The sequence below is a fragment of the Lepisma saccharinum genome, chromosome 30 (genome assembly GCF_977018435.1).
Source record: "Lepisma saccharinum chromosome 30, izLepSacc3.1, whole genome shotgun sequence".
NCBI classification, from domain to species: domain Eukaryota; kingdom Metazoa; phylum Arthropoda; class Insecta; order Zygentoma; family Lepismatidae; genus Lepisma; species Lepisma saccharinum.
Genome location: NC_139258.1, coordinates 372,842 through 385,090, shown reverse-complemented (window position 1 = coordinate 385,090; position 12,249 = coordinate 372,842). Strand labels below are relative to the sequence as shown.

The window sequence follows — 12,249 nt, the reverse complement described above, 5'->3', positions numbered from 1 at the left end:
CTCAAACTATTTTCATCTTCTCTCTTAATCGACTCTCACCTGTTCACAACTTCACACATACGTAATACCAATAATACATGGACGCATTGGGTAAGACGCTTCATGATTTTTCGAAAAAAAAAGCTTTATTTATAAAGTACAATTTAAAACTTTACTTTCATGGTAATATATATTTATCTCTCGAAAAATAAAGTAAGCAGACTCGTGCATTCTTCGTAATTTCCTTGCCGATGTACAGTGTTATATCCCCCTACCAATCTTCGTCAATTACGTTTTCCCTGATTTATTAACAAATTTCATTTTGTTGATTCCACGGGGTGTAAACACATGAAAAGTTTTAATTTGTAATGACCCATAAAACGATCTAGAGGGAAAATAAAACTGAACAGTAGACCTTACTCTCTCGCATATTCCCCATGCTTTAAACGACTTCAACACAACGTATCCTACTTAGAGTACTTCCTGAAAATCCCACCAGATGGCATATCGGTTAATTTTAATCGCGAATAGCAAAAAGTCTTGACGTTTTCTTGACATTCTTGACTGGTAGACACCCTGTGTAATGATGATGGTTGTGTAGCATGTACGACTTACAAAATACCAAACTGTTATTTGAGATAAAATATTTTATTTTATATTGAAATAAATACAACATTTACCGGAAAATGCGATGTAAAAACCTCAGCGAGTTGTTCTTATCCAACCTCCACCGAAGAGCCACGTAGCAGAGTCCTCGAAAGAAAAGAAGGTTGCCAACGAGCCCCATCACTTGGAGCCAATAGGAGGCTCCCCCCAGCCCCAGGTCTCTCAACATGAGCTCTGGGTGCTTGTACAGACAAAAGTCCTCGCTGCAATCCAGTTGGTCTCTCTGTTCTCCGTAAAGGCTTGTCACTGTTCCCACTAGACCGAGGCGGACGTAGCTCATCAGCATCAAGTTCCTCATCCAGCTGCTGATGAAGCGAGCGAACTCCAGCCCATACACAGCCATTATCAGGAGAGGAATAATTATTCCAGAGACGATCACCACTCCACTCTACAAGAACAAAAATAGTTAAATTCACAAGAGCAGAAAAAATACGTTCCTTTACAAATGCATATAATCAAATAATTTAATCTAATCATAATTCCAGATATATTTCAGCATTTGCTGTACTTGACTTCTGTTTTCATGAGATCTCAGTAATATTTCAGTTAATTGTTTTGTGATATGTTTATTAGTGCATGCATACAATAATAATTGTTCATTAATACTTAATTCTGAGCACGACGACGACCAGACACAGTGAGTAAAACTCTTATACCACTCTTATACCTAAGTACAATAAATATAAATGATGAAGTGTTGTGAGCTAATTGTAGAAATATTGGAAGTTGTCCACCATCATTATGTCTTAATGGCATGGTGTTTTATGCATGGAGAACTTTACATTTTATCGTTATCATCATCATTGTTACTGTTTACTGTTTACATTACCAATGGATACTACACAATCCTGTTCTTTACATTATTCTCCACTAATTTGCAGTAATTTTATGGCAGAGGAAATTTTTAAGCAAGAGGAGAAAATCTCAACAATTTTTCTCTTTCCATACCTAGAAATTCTCTTGTTGTGGGTGAATGGAAGTTTTAGGGGTTCACTGGCCACAGGCCCGTAGCTAGAACTGATCTCCAGGGGGGCTCACGGGTTATCAGGGGGAGCTCACAGGTTATCAGGTGGCTTTGTAAACCAAGTCCATTTTTCAAAAGTTTAACAGTATTAAATGAAGGTAAATTATGTATGTCGGGGGTCATTAAGTTAATTTAAGATATAAAACGTAGAAATATCATACAAATACTATAGTTTTTTCTATATCTTCTAAAACATCTCTTGAAGTGTTAATGACTGCTACAGAGTACCCACTCCATACTATTTTTGATGATAGATATTTATATCATACATGTTAAAATGTATGATATTCACTTCAATCATAGTGCTTATCGTACATTCCACCCCTGGCCGAAGCAATAAAAACTCCCATTCGTTCCCAAAACTTGGGAGCTGTTGACATTTGACGCAGATGTGGAAGGAATTTGGATAATGACGTCAAAGTCACAGATTTCTGTCAAACGAAAGGCTGCAACAGGGGCAGGGAAGGTGCAGATATACGAGAAGGCTCCCTATGAAGGATCTTTCTAAAGTCTAGAGAATCTTGTAAACACTTGCCGCTGCTAAGACTTCTGCTCATAAACAGGATGAACGAACGAAGTTGGGAACAAAATATATTCTGTCTACATTTTCACTCTTCACCTCAAACAAATTAGAATACAAAATAATTTTATCTAATGTCAAGGGGGCTGGCGGCAGTGTCAGGAGGGGGGCTGGCGACCCTGCCAGGGGGGGCTCAGCCCCCCCCCCCTGGCCCCTGACTGGCCACCAAAATTACCATAAATCAAACATTTGTGAAACATTTTTGGAAGATGGGTGAAAATTTTCAGAAGTTTTTATGGGGTGTTTGGGAGAGGGTTCAGTGGCAAATATTGCATATGAGAGAGGGCAGTGGGAGGTAGAAGACACCCACCTACCACCTGATGCTCCATATTTATAACAACTATTACATAATATTTGCTGCTATTCATGGGATAAGACACCTTGCTGGGAAGTGCATCGGCTGCTTGTTTCACCACCTGACCACCCACCCCACTACCTTGTTGGTATGAAGAATTTATGTTAAAACAGAAGAAAATTGAAAATAATTTGTGACTTTAGTATATCTATTTCATTAATAGTTATTTTTAAAGCAGATTACGCATGTTGTTTCTTGGAGAATCTTGGTTTCAATAATTTATCTCATTGCACTTTTTAAAATTTAGTTTTATCTGAATATCACGTTTAAGTATATTGAATTAGAAAAACGAACTTACTGCACTTTTGAAAATGCAACTCACAAACCATCCGATGCCTTCAGAGATCAGGCCAATCAGGAGGCAAATCAGGCTGAATCGGAAGAAGCGTTCAGGCTCTAGAGGCTGGCCTGTTAGTAAATATGTGAGGAATATGTAAATCATTCCTAGGATTATCTGAAAATAAAGAAAATGTTTTAATCACATCTTTTGTAGCACAAAAAGGACCATGATGGACTATTTCAGATGTAGAAAGGTTGAAGTAGATATTTAAGCAGACTCACGTTCATAATATACGGGTTATTCATAAGGCAATGTCACATTTCGGAGTTTTATTGTGAAATAAGTACATGACATATCAGCATGAATGATATAAAAAAAGAAAGACAATCTCAAAAAGTTTGTTTGTCATACCTTACAAGTGCTCAATGTGTGAACCTTTGGTTACACGGTAGACATCCAGGCGATAGTCCAATTCTGCCCACACCTGCACCAGCATGTCACGGTCTATCGTTGCTATCGCTGCTGTAATGCAAACGGAGGTCGTTCAAATCAGCTGGAAGCGATGGAATGAACACCCTGTCCTTCACATATCCCCAGAGAAAGAAATCACAAGGTGTGAAGTCTGGGGATCTTGGCGGCCACCAAAACAATGTGACGTCATCGTCAGTAATGCGTCCATCCAATCCATCTTCGCGGTAAGTTCTTATTCAGGTACGCACGCACGAGTCGATGGAAGTGGGATGGGGCCCCGTCCTGTTGGAAAATGAAGTTACCTCTGTCTGCTGTCGCTTGGGGAATAAGCCATTGTTCTAACATATCCAGATAAGTGATGCCAGTCACTGGATTCTGCAAAGAAAAAGGGCCCGTAAACCTTGTCCTTTGCCATGGCGCAGAACACGTTGATCTTTGGGGAGTCGCGCACATGCTTGACTGTCACATGTGGGTGTTCGGTTCCCCAAATCCGCACGTTGTGACGGTTAACCTTCTCCTACAAGTGAAACGTAGCTTCATCGCTGAAAACGAGTCTGTCACCAAAATTATCGTCGTCTGCCATTGCTGCCTGCATGTCGATGGCAAATTTTGTGCGAACCTCCTTGTCACCTTCTGTGAGCGCCTGTACAAGTTGCAGTTTGTACGGTTTCATCATCAGTCGTTTGCGAACAATACGCCACACAGTCGACTGAGACATTCCCAGCTACACACTTGCACGATTTGTCGATTTCCGAGGGCTGCGCGCAAACAACTCACGAACACTTTCAACAGTGGCACCTGATGGTCCCGGCCTTCCAGGTCATTTAGGTAGACACAGACACCCTGTCCGCTCAAAAGTTTCATACCACTTCTTGATGGTCCTGCGATCTGGTGGATCCTTCTGAAAACGAGTGCGAAATCGGCGCTGAACGGTCACAGTAACCTCTGTTTTCGCAAACTGTATCACGCAAAATGCTCTCTCGTTACCTGAGAACGCCATATTGTACACTGCTGCCGCCTAGCGGCCAACCGCGTCACCACAACATGCACTGTTCACGTGACACAAACTTAGAGAGTTTCTGATTCCATACGTACATGATTCGGACTCGCACGTCTCATACATCACGCACACGATGTTCCCCAAATTTGACACTGACATATGAATAACGCTGTATAAAATATGGATACACTTCATTTTTCATCAAATTAATTCTTGAAAGAAACAAGTCATAAAGTGTTTTTACTTTCCTGTATTTACGTAGCATTTATGACGGGTGTGAAGCTGTCCAGACAGCAAAGCCACAATCTCTGATGTGCAATTTTAACATACTTTCCACTATTTTTATTGTTGCCAGTCACCAACAGCAAAGTTTCATTATAAGGGAGATTGAGAATGTTTACTAATATCATAATAATTATTGTCAAGACCTGAGTTTGATTCCCCGGGCAGAAACTTTTCCCAACACTGTCTCTGTAAAACCACTCTGAGGTTAATTCCTCGTTATTAATGGATATCTGGAGGCAAAACATATAATTTCATTCATCACAGTAATTTATGTTAATTAAATTATTATAAAATCATTGCAGGAACATAACTCCAAACTGTAGGAATGTTTTTTTTCTTTTAGAGCAACATTATTAAGGGAAAAATATGTCCCATGAAGAAATACCCTGTGTGCCTCTTCCTGGACAAAATCCTCCGGTTGTTCATGTATATCATTGACCTCCCTTGAACAACCTGTTCCCTTCAAATTTCCAAACCTATCATTTATGTGCTAAAATAAAACAAAATTGAATGAAGTAATTCTTGAAGCTATTCTGGTGGCGAATGATGAAGTTTTCTCAGGATATCAGCCAGGTGATTTCCAGATAGGCTTCAGAGCTTTCGAGAAGATCAATCACTTCAGTTCCTGAAGATGAGAGTGACGTTAGCTCTCGGAAGCCTATCCGGAAATCACCTGGCTGATATCCTGAAAAAACTTCTTCAAAAATGAATGAAGTTGCTCTCACTAGTATTCTTCAGTTTCATTGGCATATTATCTTAGGCCCCTACTAAAAGTTCATTGGTATTTGATTTAGTAGCTAAAACATGCATGTTACATGTTTTCTTATTTTCAACAGCGCACCCCTAGATGATTAATCTTGGTGCTGCCACTGCACAAAGGCTCAATTTATCAATTCTCAAAACTTGTTCAAAATTGGGATGGAAGTTCAGTTTTGACATATCTAAATAGATTGCTGAAAATTTTGTTTATGATATGTATTATGAAATTGGCTTTCCTCTTCTACATACTGTTTATTATACAATACTATTTTGAGGTGGAGTGCAGAGTATAAAAACAAGTGAATGTGGAACCACCAGTTACACTCAACTTGTAGAACCTATGGATTCAAAGCAAATCTATGTGTAGGGAGCAGTATAACCCAATTTTAATTGATTTAGAAAGAAAGCTTAAAGTATTTGTAATGAATAAAGTGCTTAGTTGGAAAATGACACATGTAGTCATGTATGCACAATAATTCTACAGAAAGTGAATACAATTGAGAAATATATTTGGTTCACTTACTTGCGATGGGAGCTTCGTGAAAGTAAATGCCATATAATAAGCCTTCAGTCCATACCAACGATTGAAATACTCTCGCTTCAACAGTTTCACTTCAAATGGATCTACAAGAAAATGTAAAAGATGAAAATCCTTTTTTACAAAGCCTTTTAAGGCTGGATTGTTTAAGGAAAATTAAAGTAGTTTTACTAACATGTGGTTTCAATTCATAAATATTTATTGGTACAGTAACAAGTTACCTTTCCATTTTGCCAAAAGAACAATAGCATATCCAAGAATTTGATATAAGTGGGGAGTATATATAGGTGGGTTTCATGTGATGTCAGGATGTGTCCAATTTTACTTATCATTTGCAAGGAAATATCCACCACATAGCGTGTTTGTTCAAAATGACGAATGTCTGTGTTAGTATCACCCATTTGCTCGCTTGAATTCCGTATGCTTACAAGAACTGGCCTCAATCATGGCTGCTCTAAGTCACAATGCAACAGTTTGAAACACCCTTTCTTTATCCTGCTATTTGTTATATTTGCCAGTCTTTCCAGTCTGTCTAATGCTCTCTTTAAATATCATCCGTGGCAACACAGAAAGACTAACAAGTAAGAGGCACCGAGGCACCAGTTGTCCTTGTGAGCAGGATTGTACTCTAACATACCCCACTAGTTGTACTAACATTTCAGCTCATAATTGCATAAGCAAGGGAGAGAAAAAACATCAGGTGCAACAATGTAGGATGGAGCTTTATGGAGCAGAATTTGGATTGCAATCTGTGGATGTGTCTTACACTGGGCATTGTAAAGATGTTTAATTTGATATTTTTTTCTAGAGAACTCTAGGAAAAGCGGATGAAAATTGTCTTTAAAAACTAAAGGATTATTTTAATTCACTTGAATAATGTACTTACTAATCCACAAAACTGATTTATCAAAGTTCTCTTAATTTTGGTAGTCAGTGCCACCCAATTAGGAACATGCTTTGTTTTGTTTTCACAGAAACTGCTACTAGGTGTGTTGTCATTGTCTGCTCATGTGTGGTGTCATCTGCTGCTCTTGACTGATTTATTGCTTGAATTACAATTTTTTGGGTGCGTCGTTAGCCATTTTGCACACTTCGATGTACACAAGGAAATGTCCCCTTATCAAAAATTCTTACTGTATTACTTACTATATTACCATGTACTGTAATTTGTACACACCGGTAGTCCGTGGACGCAAATAAACTAAACTAAACTAAAACAAGGGGTGTAAAAAGCCTCTTGGGAAAAGCTAAAAAGGAAGAATTTTCTGAAAACTTCCTCAACAGTGGAAGAGACCAGATGTTCGCAAGAAGCTAAACATTTGATAAGAATCTGTTGTCAGCTTGAAACCTACACATTTTTATCAACATAAAACTAGATTCCAATATTAATATTTCTTGTATTCATAACTTAGATATGGTACATAACATTTTACAAACTGTTTAACATATTCAATAGTCATTTTTTCATTTTGAACACGTATGTTCAAAAATTCACATTACAAACTCATCATAACTCAACATAACACAACACGTACATTCATAAATTCACATTACAAACTCATCATAACTCAACATAACACAACATTGTAACTATTGTGCTCGTCACAAGCAGGGATGACTAAACAGTTTAGAAGATTAAAAGTCTGCCTGCTAGAGTAGAGGGATCCAGTGTGTTTGTCCATTGTCAATATTCAGCTTGTGTGGGAAGTGTATAATGGTGTGTGCGTTTCTAAGTATATATATCAGCATGAGAGTTACATGCCCGCTGCATGCTTTTGTATGGATACAATGCTTCACAAGTCTGGTGGTGGATGGTTTCTTTAACATCTGTCAGGTACTGCTGAGTCCTCTAGTTGTTGTGAATTATTGATTAAAAACATGGAAAGCACAAAATTTTGTATAAGGCCCTTGCACTTTCACATGCCACAGTCTTGGATTGTGTATGGAAGATATAGTACAGGGAAAAGTAAGTGCATATCTAGGGTAACCAGACTTCCTCTTTTACCCAGACATGTCCTATTTTTTGGGGTATTGACAACTGCTTTAACTTCAGGATCGTATCAAAATTTTATATTCTTAATTTCGATCTAAATACAATACTCTCAGTTGCAAATGCAAAGGCAAGAAACAAAACAAAATTGTTGGACGTTTGAGTCTCTTCTGTTGTCACCGCCGTGCCATGTGAGGTTTTGATTTCAAAGCATTTGTGTCATCTACCATGGCTCGCGGTGAGATGCAAGTTTCTAACAATAGGTAAGAATAAGAGTATGTGAGATGCCATGCCTGTCTTTGATATGAGTTCCATGACATCAAAATAAAAAAAAATAAAAAGGAAGAAAGAAAACAGTAGGCTGTATGCTGTGGAGAAGTAAACTTGTGTCGATCTGATGAACCATGCTAAAACACAAATGTGTTTTTAGTGATGACTTACAAAAGGGTTTTCTGGAAGAAACAACTCCAAGGCAGAATGTCTTATTGTCCACCAGGCACATTGATGTTCCTTTATGATCTAACTAACAAAATTAAAAGCCAATCTAACCAAAACACTAGTATACACACTTCTGTAAATTCTTTTGTGAAATCTAAAAATGTCATCTTTTTTAAAGTTTATCTGGTAACCCTATGCATATCCTAATAGGGGTCGCTTTGAAAGGCATGGTAGTTTAAAAGTTTTAACCACTTTAAAACTTCCATGCCAGTTTATGACAAAAGAACAAGAAACTTGTCTTTATTTTTTGTATTTTTTTTAATAATGTAATTCCACTTTTCTGACTCCCTTTGGCTAATTGTGATGATGAAGATGGGTGGTGATTAGATAAAATTGATGAAGAAACATTTACAAAGAATGCACATGCTGAGGTAACATAAATGGCACATTGTAAGATATTTTTTTTTTTTGAAGCAATGATCATGATAACAAGATTAAGTCAGTTACTTTTACCCTGCACTTATACCCATGTCCAATGTTAGATAAAAAATTCACTCCTCTGTCTGAATGAGTCCTGTACTTTGATGTGTTGAAATGTTTGGAAAGAGGACTTTAAAAAAAAATATTTTAAAATGCCACTAGAATAAAAACTTTACTTACACAACAGAGCTGGAATCATGCAATGGCTGTAGATGAAGAAGACAAGAACTCCCACGAGGAACTTAACAATGGTGTACGTCTGTGCTGCATCATTTCCCATTCCATAGAACAGCAATCCCCAAAATATCCCACAAAAGATATGATGAAAAAACTGTATCTTCAATGGGATCTGCAAAATACAAGGCAGAATTATTTTACTTCTGTATTATTGTACTATTGCAAGGGCACCCACAGGACGTTTTCTCAGGGGAGGGCAGATTCATAGAAACTTTATTATTGCTATTATTATTATCATTATTATTGCTATTTTACTGTTATTATTATTGCTGTTATTTTCGTTATTATTGTTAATACAACTACTATTGCTTCTCCTGCTGCTACTACTACAATTACATTACAAATCATAAAATTCAAATCAAATTGAAGATACTTTGGCGTTGTACACAAGTTCAGACTCAAGTCTAGATAGAAACTGGATTCGCCTTTCTTCCTTTTTATAAACATGTCACTTTGTTGATAAACAGTTCTTTGTGTTTTTGTACTCTTTCACAATGCACAAATATCAATCGGAGTCATGTTTCTTCATGTCGAAGGTTTTTTGTTATAAAATATTGCTCTAATTTTGCCATTCAAATTACAGTAACTCTTTACAGAAATCTCAGAGGGTAAGATCCCCCTGCTTCCCTCCCCTGCAGGCGCCCTTGTAATATTGTAAATTTTCATAGTTAATTGGCACTGGGAGAGTTATAATGAGCAAGACTGATGCCTTACACACACCCTTAAAGGGGCCTATCTCAGTGATTTCATTACACATTTTAAGAGCCTTATTACAGATTCTTCCAAAGATAAATTCTTTAATGAATGTTTTTTGTTCATGTAGTAGTAAGACATGAATATTGAGGAAAATATCTTTGAAAACCTGCAAAAAAAAAAAAATGCAGAAAATAGTAGATAGATCTGTATTGTCAACATGTAAAGAAATATAAAGCATAATTCATGAAGTTAAATGATATCATTAAACATGGATAATGGTTGTAATAGAAGTGGGCTGGACACATGTAAGTAGTAAGGTTTGACAATAACATGTGGACTAAGCTGATCTCTGTGGTTCCCAGCATGCTGCTACTCTAGGGGTTTCAGATTCAAATCCCAGTCTGAGTCATTATACAGTAGACTCGCGATTAACAGAGGCTCCGGGTTAACGGGTTAACCAAGGGAGTGGTTGGAAAACATCGCGCTTCATAACGCACCCCCTGTTTGTTTACTAAGTTGGAGTCAAGTCACCGTCCGCTCTGCATGTGTTCGTTACATTGTTGTTGTATCCGATTGTTACAGTGGTGTTTAAATCTGGGTATAAGCCTATTCTAAGCCAGTAATGTAGTATGAGTGGCAAACGGAAAAGGTGTGTCTAAAAAACTATGAAACACTTTTTGAAAAAGTAATCTTCTCATTTATGTTGTACTAGTAATAAATAATTACTATGCAGTTTTAAGTGTTGTTTCGTCATTTACGACCTATTAGCACAGTATCTCTGTATTATCCGAGATTTTCCGTATCAGAGGTAGTCTCGGTCCCAATTAGCTCGGATAATCGCGAGTCTACTGTATAATGACTCATAGCTAAAAGTAATAGAAAAGTGATAGTAAAATAAACCAAATCAACCTATAAACAAATGGACTAAAATCTTGACTAATTGTTACAGGATAGCTAAGACTTTAAATGAGTTCAAACTATACGAAGAAGATTACCAACATGTGTTTGCGAGGGGATTCACCAAGAAAAGATCTCCATTAAAGTGTTTCTTAAAATATTGTTTTTCAAGGTACACTACTTGTTGCTTGGTCACACATTACACAGCTTGAGATGTAGATCTTGGGTGCTGATAGTGACACTGTGCCTTGAAAAAGAACACACGCAGTTTCTAAAACATTGACAACTTTTAGTGGAGAGCTCCAAACTAAGTACATTTTAAACTTTTCTTGGTGTATTCATATTGAGAGCAATACACACATTTAGCACATTTTACAGAGAGAGAAGGGAGGCCAATCACTTGAAAGTATTCAAATCTTGAATACAAATTCAAACTCTGCATCATGTACTAGTTCCAATACATTTCTAACTAATGAAAAATGTAAGGCAATAACTTTTAGCTCTAATACCTTTGGATATAATACAGCATATACCTCATCCATCAGTAATTATGAATATGATATTTAATGTGACACACACATAACTAATCATCAGGGTCCAAAGAATTAAACTTACAACTGAGGATAACAGTACCTGGCTACTATCTACTCAAACCTAATTATCATCAGTAAGTATACTCAGGAATTATGTAAAGCTTGTGTCAGGGACGTTGTTTGGGGGAGGGGGGAGACGGGGCCCCGGCAAACATCCACGTGGCCCCGGGAAACTCTCCTGTATTTGCTGGAAATTTTACTTTGTTGACAAATATTGCAAAATAATTCTTCATAAATTTTGTTTTCAGTTTGAAACACTTCTTCAATTTTCAGTAGCACGAATCCCAAGCAAGGCATTTATGTCCCTGTTTCTTGCTTGTTGAACACAACAAACAGATGTATTGGCAGAGGATGCAGTTAATGGTTTTATGGTCCGCCCCGGTCAGGGAAGTCAGAGACCTATTGAAAATGAACTTTTCTTCCCTCTTCCACAAACATGCACCAGTGAATAGGAATGATTTCTTCTTGCCCCCCTGTCAGCCTAAAACTTACAGAAATTTCTCGGCAAATGAAAATTCAATATCTCTGTGCATGCATACTGCACCAACAAGTTCAACAATGGCCTCAGATAGCAGGCAGATGGTTGGAAAGGCTCATAAGTGGCTGCACCTGCATTCCAAATATTCCTCTTCTTGGGGTACACAGACACTAACTCAGACTTGAGAATGGATCAGCAATGGGTCTTTGCATGTAAAGTTGCACAAGTGTGCTGCATTTTGGCAGAGATCTACTAGGTAAAAAAAAAATCAAGGTTTTCAATTGACTTTCCCTTGCATATAAGGCAATAACAGAAATTATGAAGGTAGGTAAAAGTTCATCTCTTCTTGCAGCTGTACAGTCCGGCCAAGGAAGACGAAACTACCTGGAAAGGACGATTCCAAATGTGAGAGGGGAAGCACGGAGAGGGGCTCGCGAAACTACCCTGTGGTATTTCGCTTGTGTGGGTTCGCTTGTTGTGTTTATTACCACTTTCTGTGTTGT

General features: G+C 37.6%; 1 protein-coding gene across 1 annotated transcript in view; it reads right to left on the bottom strand.

Moving 5' to 3' along the window:
• Window positions 1–617: 617 nt before the first annotated feature.
• The window catches only part of LOC145981709 (ABC transporter G family member 2-like), a 113,747-nt gene continuing 102,115 nt past the window's right edge, over window positions 618–12,249 (bottom strand). Inside the window, exons 20-23 of the mRNA XM_083115111.1 lie at window positions 9,026–9,194; window positions 5,923–6,023; window positions 2,903–3,058; window positions 618–1,033 (exon numbers count right to left, since the gene is read on the bottom strand). Coding sequence (XP_082971237.1) covers window positions 656–1,033; window positions 2,903–3,058; window positions 5,923–6,023; window positions 9,026–9,194 — 804 coding nt within the window. The 3' untranslated portion in view covers window positions 618–655. The remainder of the gene's footprint in view (window positions 1,034–2,902; window positions 3,059–5,922; window positions 6,024–9,025; window positions 9,195–12,249) is intronic.